General features: G+C 42.5%; 1 protein-coding gene across 1 annotated transcript in view; it reads left to right on the plus strand.

Moving 5' to 3' along the window:
- LOC105691506 (polypeptide N-acetylgalactosaminyltransferase 2) overlaps positions 1–25839 on the plus strand; it is a 126164-nt gene that overhangs the window by 99243 nt on the left and 1082 nt on the right. The window contains exons 4-7 of the mRNA XM_012410026.3: positions 24071–24169; positions 25067–25134; positions 25233–25484; positions 25572–25787. Of these exons, the coding sequence (XP_012265449.2) occupies positions 24071–24169; positions 25067–25134; positions 25233–25484; positions 25572–25787 (635 nt within the window). The remainder of the gene's footprint in view (positions 1–24070; positions 24170–25066; positions 25135–25232; positions 25485–25571; positions 25788–25839) is intronic.

The raw sequence follows: 25839 nt of genomic DNA on the forward strand, positions 1-25839 counted from the left end.
TCTTCCGGAAATTGCTCAGCGAGAGGAAATGAAGTTGTTTAGCTATACGGTTATCCTTTTACGAAGGACAGACTAGAAGGTAGTCGCAAGTTCTTCCTCCGATGTCGAAGTATTAAATACAATGGGATCTTTTTCATTCATTTAATTTTCTCTTTGCGCGGAGCAGGCCGTACTGCGAATTTCCGCGAACTTTGTGTCCCTTCACTCGATGGCGATTCTTCTGTTTTGTTTTTTCATCACATACGAACATATTTCACAATAATCATTCGAATCTAAAAATCGACCTCACCTCCAGATCGTTGATAATCCCGAACTAACGGCAACTCGTTGAAATACCCTTGGGAATTGTCCGCCCGTTGCGGCGGCATCGGGAGGATACGACGAGTTAGCTTCGCTGTATACGGTCGCCAAGTTCCACCGATGCAGCGGCGGCGGCGGCGGCGGTTAAATGGGATATCAGGTGCATCTCTGCATTTAGGAGTTCATGTATGTATAATAGGCTACTAGGTGCATGATACGTGTATGTATAATATCGACGCAGTCCGCTACCCCTGGGAATAATTGATCGGTAGAACGGCGGAAACTAACGACTGTAACCATAACGCAGAAACGATGCGTTTCCCACCATGCTGCTAATACGATCGATCATCGATAATCGTACAACTGTAACCGAGCAGCAACTGGTCAGAAAACTATCTACGGAGATAAATTTAAAACCAAAACAGTCACCGGATTCGACTCGACATCCGTTTTCATCGATTTCGCCATTTCTATGAAATTAATTCTCATTGAATGTACAGGTACAACACGGGGAAAGTGGCCACTCCATACCCCGTGTACGTTGAGTTAACGCTACTGAAGCGTACGGAGTGGCCAGTTTCCACGTATCGTTCGTCCCCGCATAAGCACAAGTCGGCTACCCGTACAGCTAAGATTAGGGCGTGGATGTATCCGAGAAGAAATAGATGGGTACGTACGTACATGAAAAATGCATCAGCTGGATAGCCTTTTACCTTCGGTATTCCTGCGCGCAATCAAAAGTTGCTGCCTGGTAATGTGTAGCGGTGGTAGAGTGCAACTCGTTTACCGTACCTACGTACACCTATACATGTACACGTATCTGTAGCATAGTCAGAAGTGGAAGGGAATCTTATTACGAATTCACGAATGTAATCAAATATTTAAATATCCGCTGACGTAGTGACCGTCGTGAAACTGAAAAAAAGTCGCGGTTGGCGGCGAGGGAGGGAATTTCAAAAATGAACTATGCACATCGCTATGATGCGAAATGCGTAATGAATGTACGGTACAGAACCAATTGGAACGGCGAAATTGTTGCGCTGCTGCAACTTTGCTTTAGAAATTCTCTTTCACCGCGATATCGTTATTACACCGACTACTTCCTTCATTTTTCAAATAATTCTGTGACAGCCATTGAAACTCGCCGACAGCGCGTAAACGAAGGTAAGCGATACGCGCGTACGTCTTCCATCTGGCTGCTGGTTCGAGTACACGAAAAGGAGCACTTAGTTTGTGGATGGGAGATTTCGTGTTCGCTGACAGTTTGCGGGTGATGTAAGTGGATGATTGTCTGATGAAGTGAATATACCTACCTATGTATGCCTGTAATATACACCTATTAGCTATGTATAGTCGCTTACCCAGGCTCATTCTCCCGCTCGGTGTGCGAACGTGTAGGAGTTTGGAATCGGATAAAGCTCAAGTAAATACACATCGAATCTTGGAGTATTTCAACGACGCCGTCGAGGAGAACTCGACTCTGTGTGCAGACCTACCTGCGCTTCTCAAGGTCTTCACATATTTACCAAAAATTATCCGACGATCAGTCGCTATATTTTACTCCGATAGCACATCTGATTTCAGGAGTTTCTCTCCCTTTCGAGTCGTTATTACATACCCGCTGTTTTTGTGCTTCGCAAGTACAATGCGACTTGGGGAGGATTACAAGAAGAAAGAATCGTCTTTTTTTGCTTGCCTTTTTTTGTACCATCTATGAATTGGTCCTGACAAGGAACGTTGCGTGCAGATGATTCGTTCCAAGTCTTTGTTAGCGTACAGTCCCGCGCTTTCTTTGAATTTCTTTTTTTCGGCTAAGTATATACGTGACACAAAGAAAACGATTTCTGATTACTCTCGGAGACCGTTATACCTATACAACTGTTGCAAGAAAAGAAGAAACAAAAAAGATATTCATCGAACGGTCCGCCATTCGTACCTTGCTGCACCTGTCTCCGTATTTCCTCTCTCCGTTTTCCGCCAAGTGGCGCCTTTCATCGAACGCGTCCCATTTAATTCAATATCCGTTCATCTGCCCATTATGTTATCACGCCTGACGAAGGACCTGCATGGCAAGACTGACCGTTGGTATCGGCTCGTTCGCCGAACCGAGTAAAAAGAAGGAGAGAAAATTACCCAACAGACGCGCAATTTCTGGAGGGTGGGTAATGGATCTCTGGCGGCGAAGGGTCGTAAAGGCTATCACCGGTAAACCGGTGAAACAGATCTCAGAGCGGACAGTTTTTATGGTTAGACCCGCTGTCGCCGACATCTTTGGCGGACCGTAGAAGCATGGAAGCGTCGCGTACTCGCGGAATCGTCTCGCGGTCACCACCGTCCAGCCGCGTGAACATCTCGCCCCGATTTTCCATCATCCGCAGCAAGAGTCACCGCGGCGCTGATTTTTTTTTTTTTGCACGTGCGAAAATATGCGAGCGACGATCGTTCGTCCCGGGTCTTTGGGGCGATGAGGTCCCGCCGCGCTATAAAATAGAATTCCGATCAATCGGAGTGCGGGGATAAAGTTGAACGGAATCGAAATCGCGAGGAACGAGTCGGAAGCCTTTCGGTTTGACGTTCCCTTTGGGCGGGCGGTACCCAGTTTGTACGGTCGAAGTTGATAAAATTTATGTGAAATCGAAGAAATTAAGGAATAAATTCCGGGCAATTAGTCGACCGCCGGGGAGTGACGGTAACTTTGGAAGAGAAATGGTTCTCCTCAATTTATGTCAGAAGCGTTCGGTGATAACTTGTGCGAACCGGTACCGCGGACCCGCCCGTTACGTATAGTATATACGTAGGAGCTTCGGGCAACGGTGAAACACGTTACTCTTGGATAAAATCGCTTCTTCTCCTACCCCGTGGGTTCTCCGGAACTCCGCACCGCACCGCTCTTCTCTTTCTTCTTTCCCCAGTTTCTCGATTCCTCTTCTCCCCGGGATATCTTTACAGAGTCACGTATCGGCAATCGTACGTGTTGTCTTTACGGGGTACGGTGAACAAACGCCACCCGCGCACATAACCGATCCACACGTAACGCGTATAGGATATAAATTGCACATGCAGATAACGTCGGGAATTCCGTTAGCGAGAGTCCTCCGAATAACGAAGTGTCCCGATGGAAAAAAATACGGGGATATATATCTGGAAAGGCGTGAATTGCTTTTCGTCGATACGAATCGCTTCGTACGAATCGGTTTTCCTAATTTCTGCTCGAGGAAACCTCAGCCCCCGAAAGATTCGCTTCGTGGCGCGTTTTTCTGAGCATTAGCGGCGAAACACGCGTCGAGGCCACAACGAAAGGAGACAAGGTTTAAAGAAATTCCAACGGAAGAGTCGAGCAAAGCTCGCCACGAACTGGCTACGGCGATAGGATGCTTGCCAGATCCCGGAGGTCCGAGGATTCAAGGATTTGGGCCATGAAAAGAGAGAGACCAGAGAGGGTTGGAGATGCAAGAGTCGAGAGAGTAGTCGAGGCCGAAAGATGGAGAGAGAAAAAGAAGCTCTGCATATATATGACGCAAGACGCTGCTATTGTGAGGATTTCCACGGGAGGATCTTTTTGACGATATCGACGTCGCGAATGCGATGCCGCGAACCCGGTCATTTCTTTCTTCTCCCCCACGCCCTCTTATTTTCGTCTATCTTTTTTTCTCCGATTACTTTTTAGTCGGTCGACTACACCGCCATACCGCTCGGTTTTGATATCGAATCCCGTTACGCAACAGAACTATACTTTCGCAAAACATGTACGTACCTATACAACGAACCGACGCATCCGTAAACCATTCCGAATCCACGCTGGTAACCCCATCCCGTATTCCATTGCATTTCACTACGCGGTATAGGAAATTCAAATCCACCTCACATTCTTCCTCCGCATCTGGCTTTGTGAGCTGTACAGGCAATTATCTGTTTGGAAAAATTCCGTGTCATAAAAGTATTATGCCCGACGGTGTTTGTCTATCAAAAGTTACCGATCTCAGCGCAATCGCCGGCCTTCTTCTCACGACTAAAATCTCCCCCGGTCGCGTAGCGTTAGTTTTGTTTTTATCCCACACAATGTATAGAGTTTTTACTGCGCTGCAACAGATCGCGGGGTAATCCGGTTGACTTCGTGAAAGTAATTGCTTTTGTTTTCTATTCAAGTTGTTTGCGTCTCTATTTGTATCCCCCCACGAATCGCGTGGTCTCTTTTAAACCGCCGGTGAACATTTCCCTGCGGGTTCTTCCTCTCTTGTGGACTTTTCTCTATCCGCACATTCATTACTTGAGTAGACGGTGGGGTACCTCACCTAGAGCGGTAGCGGTGTAACTTACTTCATAGCAGGCTCGCCTTTCGTTCTTCCTGCTTGGAAATCTCCAAAGCCCGTGTGTTTAATTGAAACGCACACACCGCCAACGCCGCCATTCAAACAAATGAGCTAACGTAAAATTAACATCTACCCGGTTGCGCCGCTTTATTTGTCGGTTCGCAGTTCTATAAATTCCCAATTACTGCTCCTATATTTCCAGATTATACGCTGACCAGCTGCATCAGCTGTATATATGTGTACTTCCATTTCCATTATCGTTTGATTAAAAACTACCGCATAGGACCGATCGCGTTATTGTATCGAGTGATAATCGATTCAACCTTACCAACGATATGTAGCCGGACGAATCGCCGGAGATTTGGAAAATGAATCAAACGGACGTATTCCGTTTTTTCACGTACTTCGGGAGAAAATTTTTCCGTGGATTTAGACGTGACGAGATCGCGTCCATCGGGAAATTCGAAACTAGTGATATTCCCGAATCGAGAAGAGTGGGTGGTATTTTTACGCCATATGGAGGAAATATAAAAGAAAATCGGCTGAAAATCCTTTAGAGATAAATGGAACAAAGACGGAAGAGTTGGAAAAGATCGAGTGGGAGCTGGCGGAAATATAAACAGCGAAGAGGCGAGATCCGTGTGGCTGTACAATTTGAAATAAAATAATTTTTTCCAGGCAAAATAATATTATTCACACCACTCGAGATGGGGATACGCGATGAAAAACTGTCATATCTGCAGCCTGCACATACGTTGAGCGATAGCCTCGTACCAAAAACCCCTGACTTGTACCATTTCGATTGGAATCCTACGGGATCTCTGCTGGAGAGCAAAAGGGGTAACCAGAGAGGAAAAAATAAAAAAAAAATAATAAAAAAAAGAATCGAGAGCTCGCAAGAGGCACTCGACTGTGATATTATTCGAACAAATATATCCGGATTCGGCCCGCCGTGAAACTGAACGCTTCCGTCGACCACCGAGAGTTGTTACATTTTTCTGCAAAACGCTGACTGAACGAGCAAGCGAGCATCCCTCGGCTAGGCTGCCGCTGCCGCTGCTGCTAGGAAAAAGACATCTGCCGCTGCGGAGGCTGCGTGGATACCGAAACCCGTGTATACATATAGTAAGGCGAAGTGGAATGTAGATAGCTGTTGGTGCGGAGACGGAGATGCTGCAGGGGAGGAAGAAACGGGGATGAAATATATAAATAAAATGTTGCTCAACCGTGAATAATATATCCGTAACTCAAATAATACGATACATTTTTGTAGTGGGATATACAGAGCGAAAAATATAACGTGTATCTACGAGTAGCTACGCGGATTTACGAAAAAGATTTCAAAGCTCTTTGCGATGTGTAACTACCGCAGAGAATACGAATCAACGTCCCTCTGCGTGGAAAACTTTTGTGCCCAATATAAACTCATATATATTGATATATATTTGATATAATCAACTTGTACAATCGACGGTGAATTCTTTGCTGTTAATTATTTATTTATTTTTTTTTTTTTGATCGAACTTGACTGATTTTGTAAAATTTCGAAATCTTTCTTTTATCTTAATTCGCACTAATGAGGTTAATTTTCTTCTATTACTCCCTAACCGCGGATCGTTATTTCCAAACGAACGATCCGATCGACATTTCGCCGATAATTATAAACTATCAAACTTCGCAAGAATTCTGTACATTGTATGGACTTTCCTTCTTTCGAATGAATTATCTCGTTATAATAATGTTATTTTTACTCTAAATCACGAGGATCCGTGACTAACCGTATCATTCGACCTGTACATTGCTGCAAATGGGCTTTCGATTTTGCAATCACAATAACGAAAGTGCCCGAAGCGTTGCAATAATCGAGGTTTGGATCAGAAGTTATAAGTTTCTGTGCAAACCTGTGATAATAAAAATCTCACAGCTGGAGATTTCACGAAGCTAGTCTCGAGATCCATCAACGGCCTTATATAACGGCATTATATAATTAGAAATTCCGCAATTTTTAGATCTGCATTCCGCCCTATACAATACTACGTATAATGCAACGCATATGCGACGTTAAGTAGCGACAAATCTGAGGATGAAGTTAATGCTTAAACTTGTCAAAGTTCCGCCATTCTGACGGCAGCATATTCTTCGTATTATTCGTATACGGCGCGCATTCCGCTGCAAACACTTTGAAATACACCCCTAATATTTATTGTTAAACACCTTACGGCGCAATTATACTTTACCACGTACGTACGTACGTACATACATACGTATGCGGACCAAACAACCGAAAGCGAATGAATATATTCAAAGTCGCTACCGGGGGGTAGTACTTGCTTCGCAAAAATTTATACCTCCCCCTGCCGTTTTCGGAGTTTCGCAGTCCTTCGCGTTAAACGTATAACTCGTAACATGGATTACACATTTATTCTGAATTTCATCGCGTCTAACCCGGTGTAATAATGATTAATAATCCTCGCTGTGTTCCGCGTACGGTAAATAAAAATCTCACGTTTGCAGGTAATTAGTCTCGAATCGAGCACACTCGGAAGAAGAGGGAAAAATAAATCGTCAATTTTTGTAATATTTGCAGCTCACACAATTTTATGATTAGAAATAATTTCTGGCTTTAACACGAATACGTCCGGCGTGTTATATCAGTGACCTGAATACTTTCCTTTCGCTCGAAAACAACTCTGTAGCCCATTATCCCCTTCTAATCATCCTTGACACGTCACGGATGCAATAAAATGGTAGAGTAAAAAAGTGCGAGCGAAAAAAAAAACCCGGCGATTGAACGAAAATAGATTAAGACGAATAAAAATGTAGCTAAACGTTTTCAATGGTTTAATTGGGAGACGCCCGGGGGGTTCGCGGGCTTAGGTATACAATTATCGGCGTTACGATCATTAAACGTGGAGATCGAGCGTAATATACCTATGTACGCGACTGCAGCAGCAGCAGCAATCAAAATCAACCGACTATAAGAATAGAAGAGGAGAAAAATAAATGAAGCAATAATAACTTCATCCTGCATTCATTGCCTTTAAATATATGCGGTACGCGATAACGTTATGTACAATACAATTTTATGTACCGCGTATAGATATTTATAAATTTCCGTACGAACATTCTAAAATTGGCAATCGGAATATTGATCCTTCGGTGATTCAATTGGCTTGCAACCCGCTTCGCACCTCCGTCTGTGTGTACCAACGCGTGTGTGCTCAATATCCTCCTCTCGCTCTCTCATCGTTCGAACACGCGAATGATCAGGTGTTCATCGCAGGTAATCTCGGTGGCGATGACGATGTCAATTATAAGTGAAATTTCGGTAATTACGCGATAACGTGACATCATTACAGCGGTATGCCTGATATACCTATGTATAAGATTGAAGATTTACAAATATTCAAATTACTTGATAGCGTTTTTAATCACAGGTGTATCGATCATCCGGCATAACGCGACTAGAAATTGTGCAATTATAAACTCATAATTGTACATGCGAGTTCGACGGTTCGGTAATAGCACATGTGTGCAAACTCAAATACCCAAAATAAAAATGATCTACCCTCAGGTCTACATATTACATCGGACAATCTCATTCAACGCTTCGCTACGTATCTCCATTCAAATACGCTTCACTATTATCACTGTTATAGATACAAAAATACACCCACATTACCCACATTGCGAGTATCCGCGCATGATTAATCGTACGAGTTAATGGACGCGGAATGAGATACCTAAATTTGTATAGGTGTGCACAGGTATGTACTTACGTACGTACACGGGGGTACGGGAGTTACCGGCTTATTGTTAGTTTTCACTGAATAAAACATAAGGCGCGTTAAAAATCAAAAACTTTTTGGAGGGTCGGCTGTGTGAATATGTAACAACCACAGCTGGTAATACGACGCCCTTTGCGAGCGAGTGTTTGCGCCCCGTATAGTATAAGTAAAAGAATAAAAAAGGAGAAAGAAAAAAAAACATCGAAAATGAAAAATGAAAAATGGAAAAACTGAAAAATTGTTCAGCTCATTTTTATACTTTGTCGCGCACCATCTGCCGTTCTTATACGCCTATAACTGAAATTACCATATACACACGGGTCGGATGCGACGGAACCTAAACGCGAACGCGAGCAACTGCAGGCGGGAAAATCACTCGCAAAAATTTCAACTTCCGTCCGACCTTAACACGCAAAACTTTTCGCTCGTTATTTACGCCGCGGATCAACTTGTATTCGAATAAATTTTCCTCCTCCGCCGAGTCGATTACTCTTGCGTTATTAGATGGCTTCGTATGATTTCACGAGAAAGGAAGACGTTACACACCGGGATGTAGAATTCTCCAGACACGTGAGAATGTAATTCCATCGCGTTCGCATTTATCGGATGGAAACCTGAAAGTTCTACACGCTCTTTATCGTTAAAAAAAAAAAAACCCTCTAATGATATTACTTTCGAGATTGTACATCCATAATTCCGCGTATATGCGTAGAAGTAAACCAGATTTTCACTCCAGACTCGGGGTCACGATCCTCCAGCTCCGCGCGCCATATTTAGCGGAGAACGTATAATGTGCATGGCAGCCTCGCTTCTGGCCATATATCGACTTGTGTATTTACACGCATCAATATTGATTCAGGTACGGCTCTCTTCACACGTTTCCCGCATGGATCAAGCAAACTGACCGGATTCTAGATAGCGATAATCTTCGCCGATCAGTTCGTGTGTAGATACATGGATTCCCGTTTATCGCAAAAGCAGCCGATATAATTACAATATAGGGGCGGGCGGCGCGAATCGGGGTACGCAAAGGAACCGTAAGAAAAAAAAATCGATCCAAAATGATATTTCCAGTCCTTTTCGAGCATTTCTGAAAAAAATTCTTACAAAATTTTCGGAGTACCCTATTTTACCCCGCCGCGCCTTCCCCTTCAAATTACGATCGATTGCGCTTACCTATATTTTACCAGCGATCCGAAATGATATTGGTTCAGGGAATACGGAATTCTGGAAAAACATTTATTAACTTTTATTTGTTCTCTACATCAATACGAGATGATGAATGGACTTGGAAAACTGATGTATATTTAGTTTATTTGAAAAAAAAAGAAACCCGTGATCCGTGACGTGGCCGTGGCAATAGCTTCAATGAAATATGGAGTATAAGAATATTCTTTTTATTCGATTCGATGTAAAAATAAAAGTGAGATAGAAAAAAAAGTATAAAATTAAAATATTGGCTGAATGATTCGAATCGAATTTGTCCCGTGTGTATGTAGGTTTTATTCCCATGCTACATGAGCGCCCAATATTTTCGATGATTTACAGCGACGAACGTTGAAAATTTATTTTCTGGTGCATCGATGCATCACCAAATTCTTGATTTTCCCTATTTGTCGCGCTATCAATTGCAAATGCAATAATTCACGGTTGGGTTATTGAAATGACATTTATTGTTGATTACCACGCATTGTTCGAATCGGTATTATCGCGAGGCAGCATCTAGTCTGCAATTATATTTGCATTCGCAATAAATATATACGTATGTAAAGAAGACCCGTACAGAAAAAAGGTGAAACAATAATTCGACCGTTAAAAAGCGCGAAGAAGTAAATAAAATGCATGGAAAATCCGAGCGATCCGAATCAGTTGTACAGCGAATGTAATTTACAAAGAAACGATCGTCTTCGTGCATGTGCGCATTGCACGTGTAATCCATATAGTTTCACGATCATATCTTGTATACGTAAGGAGCACTACACACTCGACTTTCCTTTTGTCCGATCGATCGATCGATGTTCCGCAGCAGACCTAAATGGTAATATACCATACGCATCGCAAATAACGCGCGGCGACTTCTGATTTCATTGCTCAAAGGTACATGTATCGAACTTTTCTCTTCCTGTAAACGTAACTTTCCAAGTGCCGTATAAAGACCATTTTTTATTCAATGTACGTGAAATCGTGACGTGCGCGATGCGCTTGTAAATTGTTAACGATCAATCGGAGAGAATTCGTATCTTCGCTGCGAGATGAAATGGGAAAATTGTTACGGATGCGTGCAGCTCCACCGATAATTTTCGATTCGTTCGATTATTCTACTTTTTTCTCAAGATCATTTCGGGTTACAGCGGCAGCTGGAAAATAAACTAATTGTAAATGCGGCAGCGGAGGATGTGACGACGATGGTTACAGAATCGGTCGTAATATACCTACAGATTCAGCAGGGGTAGTAGGTATGAAAATAACGATGTCATTACGCAGAAAATGTCGCGGTTACTTCGCCATTCTTTCAAACTTCAGCTAAAATTAGATTTTAAATTCCATTACCCACCTGTCCTCGCACTCTATTTCCTTTTTCCGACACGCGACCCGCGGATGGCTTCTGATTCTACCCGGAATGGAAATGCATGGGACAACTATTATAACGTACGCGAACTCTTCCGAGCGTTCGAGGGGATGCGATTTCTCCTCTCTTGCTCGTGCGGTCTAGCGATTTATACGGGAGAGGACTCCGAAAATTATATTATACCGCATGGAGACCCACAACCTTGGTTTTGTCCTTTTTCCTGTTTCCTGTTTAATTTCATGGGTTTTTTTTTTGTTCTGCTCACAACGCAGCTACGTCACGGATGGGATGTTTAATTTTACTCGACCCTATAGATATACGGGGAAAATATCTGCGTTCAGATTTTAAAATTGGGCCACCCCGCGCGCATCACTGGGACTAAAAATTCATCGCGTCGAATATTCCTGTTACATTTTAACGTTAGCTGCGGGAGCAAAGGTGGCGGAGATCGGGGCGGCGATGTAATTGAGTTATTAAACGTCAGTTGTCTGATCGGGTAATCCTGATCCCTGGGTAACATATTGTGTAAATTATAAATTATCAGAGGTTTCCGTAAAGGATATAACATGAATGCACGCTCGGTATACGTGCGGCGAGTCCTTTCAATCATTAAAAGTAAAAGCGTACAGTTATAACGTATTTCCCTTTCATGAATATTTTCATTAGTGAAATAAATACGTGTACATAGCTGCGCTCCCTCAATCCAGAAGCCCCCCTTATAGAAAAAATGTTAGTATGTAAGTTATGCGTACGTAATCATCGCAAGCTTGATTTTGAGGTTTGCGAAGCGCGTACCGCGGCTCGGCAGACGGTCGGAATTCATTCCAGATATCGTCAAATGCCCGCGAGATACTATGGCGCATTACGATAGCGCCATAAAATAATGGAACGACCGGTCGATCGATCGCATACATCTGTGGATTACTTATGTTTACCGATATTTCGAATAAAAAAATATAAGCGCACCTATAACATCGCGACCTAGTTGCTACGAGTAATGAACGTCCAAGCTCCCTGCTGGAGCTTATTTTCGATATTTTTTTTGTTCGTTGTCACTTGAGGTTTACACCCTCCGATTTTCGATCATATACCGTTGCGCCGTCGCAAGAACGACACGCCTCTAAATTAAAAACTACACATAAAATGATCGGCTCAAGTTGAAATTTCAAGACGGTTTTCAATGCGATGTGGTACGTACCTTATAAGCTGCGATCAGCCGGGACTGCAGGAAAGTAATAACGGTGGATTATCGGGTGATCGTTGCCAATTGAATGCGACTATGTTACTCTTGCATATGTAGTCAACCAAAATCGGACAGAAAAAAGATATGCACACTGAATCAAAAATTGCAGAACACGCGTGTTTTCTAAATACGGATACATACATGATACAACATTGCAGGAAATGCCTTAGGACTGCTTCGAAAATACAATTCGTAATTTCTTCGCATGTGAGTTGACATTTTCTCGAAATTGTAGGAAAAATTGAAATTGTACCACTTCTCACCAAAATAATGTAGGTATCGTTCCCAATAACATTTCACATAAATCTGAAATACCGGTCCAAAGAAAATATAATGTATACAACCCCCTTATGTTTTCGTCATCGCAAACGGATATTAGTTGGGAAAATCGAAGATGCATTTTTCCGAACAATATTAATTATCTCTCCATCTTCCTTCCAACGGTCTTATTATATCCTGTAATTTTATGAATATCCGCGAGGGAATCGTGCAAGAGCATCCGTGCAAGTAGATTCTGCATATTTGGTGGCGACGTGACTGTTGTACAAATTCTGCAAATTGTGCAGAATCCGGTAGCAATAACGCGATATTCCGTCAGGCAATGTTCCCTTGACGCGGATAATTTCAAATTTCATTTCAATTATTACCCATCTCTCTCTTCCGACCCCACACATGATATTTCTGCAGCTGCAGTGATCCGAATAAAACCTCCGCACAAAACCACGTCCGACGACAATACGATAGAGAACCATTTCAAAACCCGCAAATACACATATCTACGTTCGCTCATACTTTCCAACCATGTGCATACCTATTCAATGATCGATATTCGATAACTACCAACATAAATTTCATTCCGACTAATTGCGCACCTAATATGTTCGATTTTTCTTCACATTCTGTGGAAGAAAAAAACATAATCTCCTCCGCACAATTTGATTTTTTTCATTATTTTTTGTTCTGTAAAAAGTTATATCGCTTAAAGATGTACCAATTTGAGTCCCATAATAAGGATGTCGAAAAAAATTGGAAGTTGACTATCTTTCGCGTGTACTTCATAAGTGGATTATACGTATAGAAGGTACGCGCCGATGGTGAAGTTAACTACCTTATTTCAGAACTCGTTCAACTTTGTAAAACTGCGATAAACAGTTGGCCGCTTGGGAAAAAATACGGCGCCGGACAGAGCCGATCCTCCTTCTCCGGGATATTATTTGACCAAAAATCGGATCTACGCGTCTGCATTCCTCACTTAATCTATGTATACTCGAGAAGAAAAAATCATTAATCCGGGTTGCACGTGGAAATTGAACAGTAGATGTTATAGTGACATATTGCATCTAGTGTAAATGTATAATTTTGAAACACAATTTGTGAACCATCATCAACGAAACAGCGTCGTATTTCTCGTATAACTACCTATAAACTTTTAGATTACGACGGGAATACTTTAATTACCCTAAATGTACCTCGGCATAGGATCAAATGAAGTAGAAATTTATTAAACATTTTTTTTTTTTCTGGTGAAGAAAGTAGAAATTCCGCGATCATGGAACGGTACCGACGCCATTTCGTGACGAGTCTTACGCCATTTTGTGACGACGCTTGTTCGCTCGTGCATCAAGTCGGTCTTGTCGTAAATCGAACGATAAACAAGTGAAACTAAGACTAAGAATTTCCGGGCAGTAAGTCGATGGTTTTTTAGGAAGCTTCACATTGGATACCTCTCTGTAACATGTATCGATATAAAATGGACGTGGTTTCGTATGAGGTATAAATTTATGAAAAACTTTCTCATCGATTATTCGCATTAATTGGTAGAAACTGAAAATAAAATCTTACACGATGCAACAGGGTATGCCTATACTTATTCATGTATTTCATACGCGTACGCCGTTAGCATTTACATATAGCGTGACTATAAGTATCTACATCACGTATCTGTATGAATTGCGGATTCCATACGATAATGACACACTTTTAGAAGCTGTTTTACAAGATTCCTTTCAAGGTGAACCGGTGCGTTTAATGTTTTACCCACTTTCAAAACCTTTCCGTAATATACTTGCTCGTCATCGAACCTGTCGTCCGCTACGTTCGTGGTATTCAGTGTTTCCTAGGCATCCGAACACATGTCATTAGAAATTACACGTGTAAACCTCACCTACGTTTACGTAACTCGCCGATTCCCCAAACGCGTTCCATGGACAACCATACAAGGTACAAGGTGTCTGATTCGGATGAAAGTTCGATCACTTCGAAAAGGAATCTGGAAATTGTAAATTCCTTCTTCAGAGGTCACCCTGTACATGTACCTGTATCAAACATTTCTGCACCTGTTTTATCAATTGTGTCTTTGTATTTTACGTCGTCCTTGTATTCGTTGTTCGAAACAATTACGCTTACAGGTCTAGAGGTTCATCTACGTATGTATGATACGAGATAACGAAGCGCATGTCTCTCACAACAGACGGTGCAACAGACGAGTAGGAAATTTTATTTATTGTTTCCGACTCACGACTCACGAGGTGGCCAAGAATCACTCCATGATATTCTTTGCCCTCGACTTGATCGTATATAGGCGTAATTATGTACGTATTTCGCAGTGGATAGAATGTGGAGGAAAGTAATAAAAATGTCGTTATTCTCGAATCATAAAGGGCGGGATCAGAATCTCCGGCAGCTTCGTCTCCACCGTCTCAATGCACGGTTCAAATTCGTAACATGACACATCAACTTTCGACGCTTCATCGCAAATTAACAACTGTTCCGACGGAACAACCGAAACATCGGTGATCTTATACTCTCATTGAAAATTTGTATTCCAATTTAGGAATCATATTTCGTGCTCTATTTTGTTATAATGAACTACGTTGTTGAAAATTCGGAAAAATTAAATTCTGTGAATTTTGCGTACACGAGAGGGTATAAATTTACACGGTCTGCATCTTTTACCTCCACCTTACGCCCCTTGCGGTCTTTGCCTTTCGCCTTCTACTACTATATTCTCCATATTTTCCATATATCAAGGAGTGGCCAACACTGCACAGGACATTCTTTTGTTCAAACTACGACCCGTCCACAACCGCCCGGCATTAGTTTCGCGTACACGCATACACCACCGACTCGTAGATAATAATCCTGGATGGAATCATTTTTTGTTTTATTCATTTTCATCGTTTTCTTCACCGTTACCTGAAAAAGGGCAGAATTTTCCGTAAATAAAAAATTCTGAATATAATTCCGCGGTGTGTAGTATAATACAATCCCCCCGCAAATCGCGTAGTGGGCTGTAACGCGACGAAATTTATTGCTTTTTTTTTTTACAATTCCTATGATTTTATACAGCCTTGAAAAATCATAATTGCGAGCGCAACTATACCCGAAGATCGGTCATACATTAGATCATCGAAAAGGAATGTCGGGAAGCGCGACAACATACGTCATTGTATTTTATACGACTGCGCAGAAAAATTGGGTATTCCAAACTCTACGATTGAGAAACTTTCTCACCTTTCTTATTTGTCACTCGATATATCTAACGAATTCACTGTTTACCAGGCTTCCGCGAGCGTCGCATGCGGGGCTGCTGCAGTTAACGTCAGTCTTTGTTTTAAATAACGCACGTATAAGTATTATTGCATACATATTTTTTTCGTCGATTTTATTTCGTTATGTATTTCACCTCTTCTCGATGGAACGGATACGTCGCCCGTATAGCGCAGCGGTGTTGCACGTGGTGCGCAACGATGTACGTGCATGTAGTACGTACATCTTCCTTTTACTCGACACTGAAACTTTCAAGCTATAAAATATAGTGTTTTCATGTAAATGTCGAAATAAGCTACGCTTGTCTGAAAAGTTACGCGTGAATAATGCAGTATAGGTATAGGTAAGCGCTGAAAAGCGCAGAAATACTCGGGAGCTAGTTGGATAAAATTATAATACGAGTCCGGCCCGTTGTCACGCCGCTACACCGATATCGGACGTACGAATTAACTGATTGATAGGGATAATCCGACGAGGGCATGCTCCGTGCTTATTCCCATGTGTAATCAGGGCCCGTACGCCCATATACACCAATGTAACTCGATACTACCTATGTTCTACTCGTCGGTGTGTGAGCTCAACGGATTATTTATCATGGTACATTTCATTTCACGTTGATATATCATATCGTACGTACGTTCGGTGCAACTTGACGATAAACTTAAAGGAGAAAAAGATCACATGGCTTTGGTAATTACAATGTAACGAACTACGGTTGAATCGATTTGATACGTGTACAAATTTACTCAGCGAAGTCATGGGAAACAAGATGATGAAGATCAATTAACGCGTACTCGTGCACATAGTATAACGTCTGATTGCAGAGAACATACGAATCGAATCCATTCACGTCTCAATATCCGGAGATTGTTGCAATCTTAATGAACAATTGTAAATTGATTCACTCTATTCGCAATTTGCAATTTAAAGCGAGCTAGGTCGTGTATATTTTATCGTATACATGAAATTTACAAAATTCATGAAATCCATTCGAATCCCGAAACTCGGTTTGCCGTATTATTTTCTACCCCACATTTTCGTGCAGCGTGTATAGGGGGATATCACGCACCGCGGGATATTACCGTCACAGTCTTCGTATTCTATTTTTCACCGCGTTCACGTTTTAATTTTCTCTTCCAGTTTTCCAATCACTCGCCAATGTCCGTCTGATCAATTTTTTTTCCTCTCCCACGGCATCCGATTCCCTGCAAACACACGTATACCGTATACGCCCGTACAATATAACCAATTTTTCAAATATCATATCTCCGATAAAATTGATATTCAATAATTTGTACTACATTTCATTCGGCGTTTAAATTTTTTACTCGTAATTTACCTTCAATTTCGTATCATTATATTTCATACGTGTGAGGAGTTTTTTTTTTTTGTTGTCTATCTACGAATTCTTCCCATCGAGATATCTCAATATTTCTGCTCCAAAAAACTAAAAATTGCTAATAACTCAATCAATTTCATAGATAGATCAATTTTGCTTTCAGATTCGGATTCCTGAGATCAAAGTACATCAGAATAGCATAGGCAACACATGAAGAAAAAATGTTGATTTTTGACCCCAAAATTGCAAAAAATCCAAGGGGTACCCCTTTGGATTTTTTCGATTTTTGGGCCAAAAATGAAGTATTTTTTAAATCAAATGTAGAACGCTATTCTAACATATTTTGACCTCAGGAACATGAATTCTTCAAGTAAAATGAGCTACGATTTTTTCCCATCGAGATATCTCAATTTTTCTGCTTCGAAAAGCGAAAAATTGGCGACAAAACTCGATCAATTCAACCTGCTTCTTTGCCGAGAAGATTTTTCCTTCGCTGTTCGCAACCGCCGATCGGCACGCGAACAAAAACGTTGCCAATCGGCATGCGGAATTCCTCATGCGTGAATGTAAAAGTGGGTGGATTTCGAGATTCGACTGGACATCAACTTTGTAGAACAGGATGGTGTAAAGAGTATACTTCGAGTTCCACCCCTCGATCCCTCTGTGCTTTTCACTTCCATACGGAAATATAGTCGTGGGAACGAACAATAATTGGATCTTACAGGAAAAAAATGGCGTATCGAGAATTTCAGTGTGCATGCAAGAGAGAAGCACAAGTTAGTACAAATAGCGAAGCACATTACCTTTCGAAAACCGCAAAGCCGGTCGGTCACTCCATTATAATGGTCGAGAGTTGGGCGAGATTCCGAAGTTGAGGATCGCGTATATCTAACATGTGTACAGCGCTCTGTAACGAAGCTCATTGAATAATGATTTTCTGCTGGGGCACTGCGGGCGGTATGATATGCGGTATATGAATACTCGGTATTCGGTGCCGTGATAGCGGGTACCGCGAACGGTGTACGCTTCGGGAGGAAAGTTTGGAAGGCATCGGATACAGCTGCATATCAGCCGGGCATTGCGATGCGCCGATTCTGCAATTCTATTTTCCGTAAATGTGTAATACGGTCAACGGTTGCGGAGCGCCGTAAGCCAGCCGAAGGGAAATTCGAACGGACTAACGAACCGCATCATCGGCTGGCGTGTGTAGAAACTGGATTCGCTGCGGTCATCTCTGTAGGTATAAATACTCCGACTACAGACGGATCGTTGCATCGGATGCGACGCGCGCGTCCAACGAGTGCATCAACCCCTGGAAATGCTTCATTAACCGCTGTCGAACGCCCCCTTTCTTCCGTACCCACCCCTTCGCAGGAAGCTTAATTAGTCATCCTATCCAATAGCTGTTTTAGCCGCGCGAATATAGGACGGCTATCGCGGTGCATGGAAAAACCGCGACTTTATCTTCCAAGCTCCGCACGTTATACCGAACTCCGCACGCGCGGCCCTCATTATTCCGCACGTGCTGCAGAAATAGTCGCGCTGATTAGAAATTCTCGCTACTCCATGGTTTTTCGCTGCCCTCTCGTCAAACCTATCTTGCGTTTTTACCACTTGGCTATGGATATTGATTTCGGTTACCCTTTCAAAATTTCAAGCTTCTCCCACATCTCATAGGAATGTAATACCTTCTTATACATCTGGAATATGTCGCATAATTATGGGTGCACTTGATTTGAGCGAGATCGAACCGCGGCTCGTTGCACCCTTCGAGCGTAACGAGTCGACAATCGTCCCTTCTTTTCCTCCTTGCAAAATGGCGGTGTCACTTTTTGCAAATTGAGCAACAGAAAAATTCAGTGAGCGCAATGGAGTATAAAATGACATTAATTCGGTTGATTGGGGGGAGGGTGAGTACTAATTATCGGTAATTACAAGGCGCCAGTGAACGGTAGTAAATTTTCCACCGCTACAACTTATTCGTACCTATGTTTTCAATGCAACATTCTCAGCGGAAACTCTTGGCATTGTCTTGTTGTTCGAACAGCGCAGACCACAATGCATTGTTAGCCACGCCGCGAGCTCGGAGAGAACCTCCTCACGCCCTTCACCCCGTCAGCTTTTGAAAAGCTCGGTCAAAGTTTGGTCGAGTTTCACGTTCCTCCTACCCCCCCGAGTAATAGTCACGTCCGGGTCGTTAGTCGTTAAACTATTTTCACAACACCTCTAACTGACAATTCTTCCCCGTTCCGGTAGACGTTGAAGACGGTGAAGATGAACAAAAAGAAAGACGAGTAATGTACTCAACTTGCCCTCTGCGAGATCCAAAAACCGAAGTCGGAAGTTTAATTTTATGCACACGTTATACTTTTACCTTAAGAGGACGTGCGGGATAATGATTCATTGTCTCGTTTCTTCAGAATTTTACCAATTTAAGTAACCGCTGAATAAAATTTCAAACTTACGAAAAAAAAAAAGGAGGAGAAAACGTAGATGATTAGCGAATTATGAACTTCGGTACGTTCCGAATGGCGTTGCGAAAATTTTATCAAATTTTATCCTTGTTCGTACGAATCTCTATCCCTACGTACCGTATAGCGTCAAAAGTTTTAGACGTGGCGTAATTTGTTATACGGAAACTCGAGGTATTCTTCGGCGTTAGATATTAAAATCGTTCACTAATTAAAAGACTCTCGTTGTTTTAATTCTGCCCGTTCGAGAAATCTCATAGAAAATTATAGAGAGACTCGAGAACAAATCACAAGCTGATTCTACAGGACTTTAATTTTCTCTATTATTATAATAATCACGGAATCTCGAGGTGATTGCAAAGTTTTTACTGAATTCAAATCCCAGCTATAACGAATCCTCACTTTCCTTTCTTTTCAGTATTTGATTTTTCATTGGATCGAATAATCAAATTAAACAGTCTTTTTCACATTGAGGAAAGATTTGTAAAATTATTTGTTTTATAAGGGAACCAACTATGAAATTGCCGAGAAGGGAAAAATACATGAACTCAATCTTCAAAAAATTGTGACCATCAAACTTTTTTAATCCTCTGGGAAAAAACGAGCTAATGTTGCTTGGCAATATTTTCTTCTCGCTGGGTTTTTCCTCGAAATTGGAAAATGTGTAATAATTCGGGTGCGTTCAAACGATGCTGGGTATACTATACGTTTGACCAATCTTTCGAAGATTTACAGCATCGATTAATTACCCACACGTGTAAAGGTGGAGTGAGGATATTTTATTGGTAATTTACTCTCACAATTAAACAAACCGCACAGTGGTCGCCAAATTCGTATGTATAGGTATATCTTCATTATATCCGCGGTACACCCGTCGATCAATTTATGTGTGCCATAGGTTCTCGCGGAAGGATTCTCGACCCGGGGTAGTTTTCGCGGACGCTGAATCGCGAAGCAGGGGTGAAAATAAATCTGCAGCGGCGATATTCCGCAATCGGTCAGTAGAGCTACGGGGTCGCGTACTCGTCGGCGATGTTATTTCTACACGGTATACGTGTAGCACTTGGCGGTGCGTGTAATTCGCGGATTCGTCAGCAATCCACTCAGCGGCGTTTAAAGTCTCGTCGATGTCGTCGTTCGGATAGACAACGAGTGGGCGTTAACCGTGCAACTCGCCCCCGTCCCTAAAACGGAGCGGCGGAATATACGTAATACGTAGAGCGTCGACGATCGGCAGCCCAACTACAGTTTACACGGGGAAACAATGCGGATCGTATACTTTCAAGCGATATACTCGAAAAATTCGAACATTTATAACGATTTTCCACGCATACGTAGAACGGGCTCGATTCGCGCTTAAATCCATCGCGCGAGTGAGTGCGTTTTCATGTGCACTTCTCGGTACACAGCTGAGTAGCTATAGGATATCCAGGTGATGATCGCTGGAGGATTAAACTGTGTACCGGTGCACGCTACTCCCAATAAAGCTGTATATCTCCCAACCCCAATTGCGATCCGAGCCCAAGCTCTGCAGCTGGTCCCACAGGGTCGTTCGATCGCGGGATATCCGCGTGTGATCTGCAGTCGTCCGTTTGTTGAAACCGGAGCTTTAAGCCGAAATCAAATTGAAGTTTCGAATTAAACCACGCGGATCAGTCCCGCCCGGCTACTCTTCTTTTTAGAACCTCCATCTTCCCTGCGTCTTTCTTTTTCTTTTTTTTTTTTTTCATCTCTCTCGCTCTCCTTCTTTTATTTTTTCCATCGATCCCTATCCCATCTGGAATGAAAATCCTCGCACCAACGTACGCTTAAACAAACCGAGCTCGCAGCATCCCACTGATTGTGAGCATATAAAGACATAAACCCGCGCGGGGCATCGGGGGCCGGTGGGAGACGCGTGATCAAATACGACCTCTATTAAGGCCCAATAAGCCCTCCCCTTATCCTCCACTGATTTGGCGAAGGTGCGAATCCTGACCACGGAAGCGCCGTATAGCGGCGTAAAGTCCGTCCGCGTTTACAGGGCGGCATACCCCGAACTTTGACCCAGAAGCAGTGAAGCGAGACGAAATAAGAGTAAGACGAGCGGGGGGAGACGAGTGAAAAAAAATAAGAACGTAAAAGGAAATAGAGGAACATTGTTTTGACGCATGGGAATTTCTTCTAACAATAAGTCTAGGCAATAGATGACTCTCTGGGTTTTCCGCGCATACGACCGCTCAGACGCACATAAATATTACGTCGGTTCAGAGAGACGGAAAGAAAGCGTGGCGAAGGAAAAATAGAGACATCGCACCTTTTCTCGAAAAAACTTTGCTCGGCTGTACCAAAGACGATGCAGAAAACGCAGCAAAGATGACTTCGCCGTCATTATATATACCGGAAAAAAACTCGAAATCAACACTAGCAACAGACGAGGTAATAATATATAAATTGGTTCACCTATAGAACGAAGATAGGTGCTGCAGAGAGAAAATTTCATCCAATTTCCTGAAAATAAGACATCGAATCTTTTCGGAGAAACAACGATCGATGCTGGTCCCTGTTCCTCTGCAGCGATCGAACGTTTTCTCAAGTTTTCGTGGTCGGAACTAATGGGATGAGAAGATTCTATTCCGTAGATTGGTCACTCTTGGTTGATTCAAAGAGGCTTTGATTGGATTGTCGATATACGGCCAATTTAGCTAGACGATATCGACTCTTTGACCTTTATCGAATTAGCCTGCCTCAAAATCAAGCATGCACGCTGCATTAACTTCCCCATTCGCGAATTGAATTTGTCGCTTTGCTACGACGGAACGAATGGACTTTCATTTTGTCTGTTTTCCAGAGGAATTATCCAAAAATGGACAAGCTCAGGCAAAATGTATCGATACCTGCTGGTAGTCGTTTCCCAATTCACGTGTATCAACGAAGAGGTTTCGAAATTTTTTATCCGCGTAATATAATAACTTGTTCTACGTATTTGATATATGTATTGCAATAAATAACAATGAAACGCTGGATCTTTTAACGAGACAACTGAAAGCTTCGGATTTTCAGGTGAAGTATGAGACAGGTAGCAGCGCTGTTACAGAGGGAGCAGTTTCGTTGATGTATATCATTTGCCATCTCATCCACTCAACTAGCGTCCAATTTTTATTATTATTATTGTTCTTTTTTCCGTCTCGCTACCACGGATCTTTTTTTTTTTCCTGATAAAACGATATTTATGTCTTCGCATTTATATATCTGAAATGTTCCGGCCAAAATTATTATATCCACGGCAACCGCGTATAATACAATAGGAACTTCTGCTCCCTGGGAATTGAGATCGTCGGACTCGAATATCCTCCGCTTTCGGTCTTGAATTATACCCTAATTAGAAAAAATTACACTTGATAATTCGCTTAGATTTCTTCCCACGCGATCATCAGCCAAATTGCCCGTTATCCGATCACCCTAATTGCAGAGAAAAAAAAAAACCAATTCGAGATCAAGAAGATGAAAACATTTTGTATCCGGGATACAAGAGTTATTCGGGAATCCTAGCTCGCATCTGTTACGTAGGTATATCGATCAAAGTAAACTAACGAACAATTAGGACTAAATGAAGACGAAGGTATAACGACGTGTCGTGTCTCCCCGTGATCGGCATGATATAATTATTCTGTACGTATTTAAACAAACTAATACGTATGTTTGCTACCGGGGAGTTATACACACATAATATAGTATATGGACCGGGAAGAAAAGAGCCCTCCGGCTCTTCTCCGGCTGTGATACGCGAAGCGTAAACTACCACAGGAATAATGAATGGTAACCCTTTAAGCGGGCGCGTACGTGCGTACGCACAGCTCTCTTCGGCATAGCTAATTACTCGAATGGAGTATAGCTATGTGATAGCTGTATTTACCGCCTATCGCGTATGTATACGGTATAGGTTTACGTGTACCGCACGTATACATATGCGAGAAAAATCAACAAACGCTCGACCGTGACATTTCGAGATAGGCGAAAGTCACGTTACGACCGAAGTCATACACCTGCATCTGTCTATGTGTCCTCGCTGCGGGTATGACCCGCGGTGACGTGATACGCTAAGTCACACTTTCGCTTGGAATTGAATATTACCGCACAGCTGGTAACGAGGAGAATCGTCCAGCGAAAACAAGCATTTCGATAAGTGTAGGTAGTTCCGCGAGGCGAATCGAATACCGATGTGTCTGTATACCCCGTTTCGTTCCATTTAATTGTCATCCAATTGGATCCGACCCGTTTCGAGTGAAATAATCAGTTTATCATCAGCCACTTATAGAGCTGACCATTTCATTGACCAGTCACGTAACCGACTACTACCCATAGTATACCTATGCCTACTCGCGAAGGCGCTGAAATAAATCATGACGATGACATCGAACGGTAGTTGTAACGCAGCGAAGGTGACAGCAGGCGATACAAATACGCTCTGCCGTCGTGTGATCCGATTATATTCGTAATCGCATCGTTGTCTTTGTTGCAGGTGTCGAATGAAACAATGGAGACACGATCTACCGCCAACGTCGGTGATTATAACGTTTCACAACGAGGCGCGTTCTACCCTACTCAGAACGGTAGTGAGGTGAGTTTGCTGGCTCTAGCTGCTTCGCTCGAACTGCTATTATTAAAATTTCAACCAACAACCCAACAAGTATATAACAAGTTCAACTTGAGCGCCGAGTCAATTCAAAACATCGGAGTCAAGTTTTACCTTCCATTTACTTGCATACAGGTACATAGCTTCCGGGGATAACTATTCGCCCGCTTGATAACTTCCCTTTATAACTTCCGGTTCTATAAGTAGACATAGTTTTCATATAAAAGCACATTAAACGTCCGTTTCCAAAGTACGAGGGCATAAGTTTTCCCCGAAGGTTATTGCGGACGTCACTGTGCTGCAGATGCAATCAACCCGGCCCCCTTCGGTAAAAGGAGATAAATTCAGAGCTTTTTTTTATTTGATAAAAGAAAGAAGGAAGAAAAAAAAATTGAACCGTTGAAAATCGGCTCCCAATGTCGTCGGGGAACGCCTTTCGATGGAATTTTCTAATCACCATTCCTTCGTGCTCTCCCTGGTCTCGTTTTCCAGTTAGCAGCGATCTCCTTCTACTCCTCTTTTTCGGTCCTCACGAGGAAACCCCTTCACCCATCTTTTTCTTTATCTATATCTATAGATATAAAAGGTACGCGTGGGGGAAGCACCAATGATCGCCCGGCCACAAAGACGGCATAAATCAGAGATTTTTCATAAGCGGCGAATTAATTAAGACATTTTTCTTTCGTCGGGTATATACGCCACACCATCACCGTTTTTCTAAAAATAATTTTAATGCTCGCGATTTTTAGGGTGAAAAAAGATTCTTCCCTCGCTAATGCTCATAGCTGGTGCATGCTTCTTCAGCTCGGAGATATACGAAAATTGTCGCTTTTGAAATATGCGGCTACTTAATGGTAAACGATATTTTTACTCGGTTTTCAGCGTGCTCAACAGAAGCCCGGAACATCTCATTAAGGAGATTATTTTGGTTGACGACTTTAGCGACCATCGTGAGTATTGTCAAAACCGAATTCGAGAAATTCTCACCTCATTCAGCTAACGACTGTCGTTATGAGATTCGATCTTTGACCATTCGTTAAATTCCTAGCTGAAGATGGGGAGGAATTATCGAGGATTCACAAGGTGCGAGTCATCAGAAACGAGAAACGGGAGGGTCTTATGAGGTCGAGGGTCAGAGGGGCTGATGCTGCTACGGCAAGTGTTCTTACATTCCTCGATTCCCACTGCGAGTGCAACGCCGATTGGTTGGAACCCCTTTTAGAAAGGGTTGCCGAAGATCCTACCAGGGTCGTATGCCCGGTTATCGACGTCATCAGCATGGACACCTTCCAATATATCGGTACGTCCGATGATTTGTCGATACATCGTCAGAATGAAAGAGATCCTTCGATCCTGATTCATTTTATTGTCGATTTCAAATCACTAGGCGCATCGGCGGACCTCCGAGGCGGTTTCGATTGGAGTTTGGTATTCAAGTGGGAGTATTTGAGTCAAGTTGAGCGTCAAGCGAGACTGAAGGATCCAACGTCTTCTATCAGGACACCGATGATAGCGGGAGGTCTTTTCGTCATCAATAAAGCGTACTTCGAAACTCTAGGAAAGTACGACACGCAAATGGACGTATGGGGTGGAGAAAATCTCGGTGAGTTTTTATGATTTGTTTTCTACATTGAGCAATGATTTTTTCTTCCCGT

The sequence above is a fragment of the Athalia rosae genome, chromosome 2 (assembly GCF_917208135.1).
Source record: "Athalia rosae chromosome 2, iyAthRosa1.1, whole genome shotgun sequence".
In the NCBI taxonomy this organism is placed as follows: Eukaryota; Metazoa; Arthropoda; class Insecta; order Hymenoptera; family Athaliidae; genus Athalia; species Athalia rosae.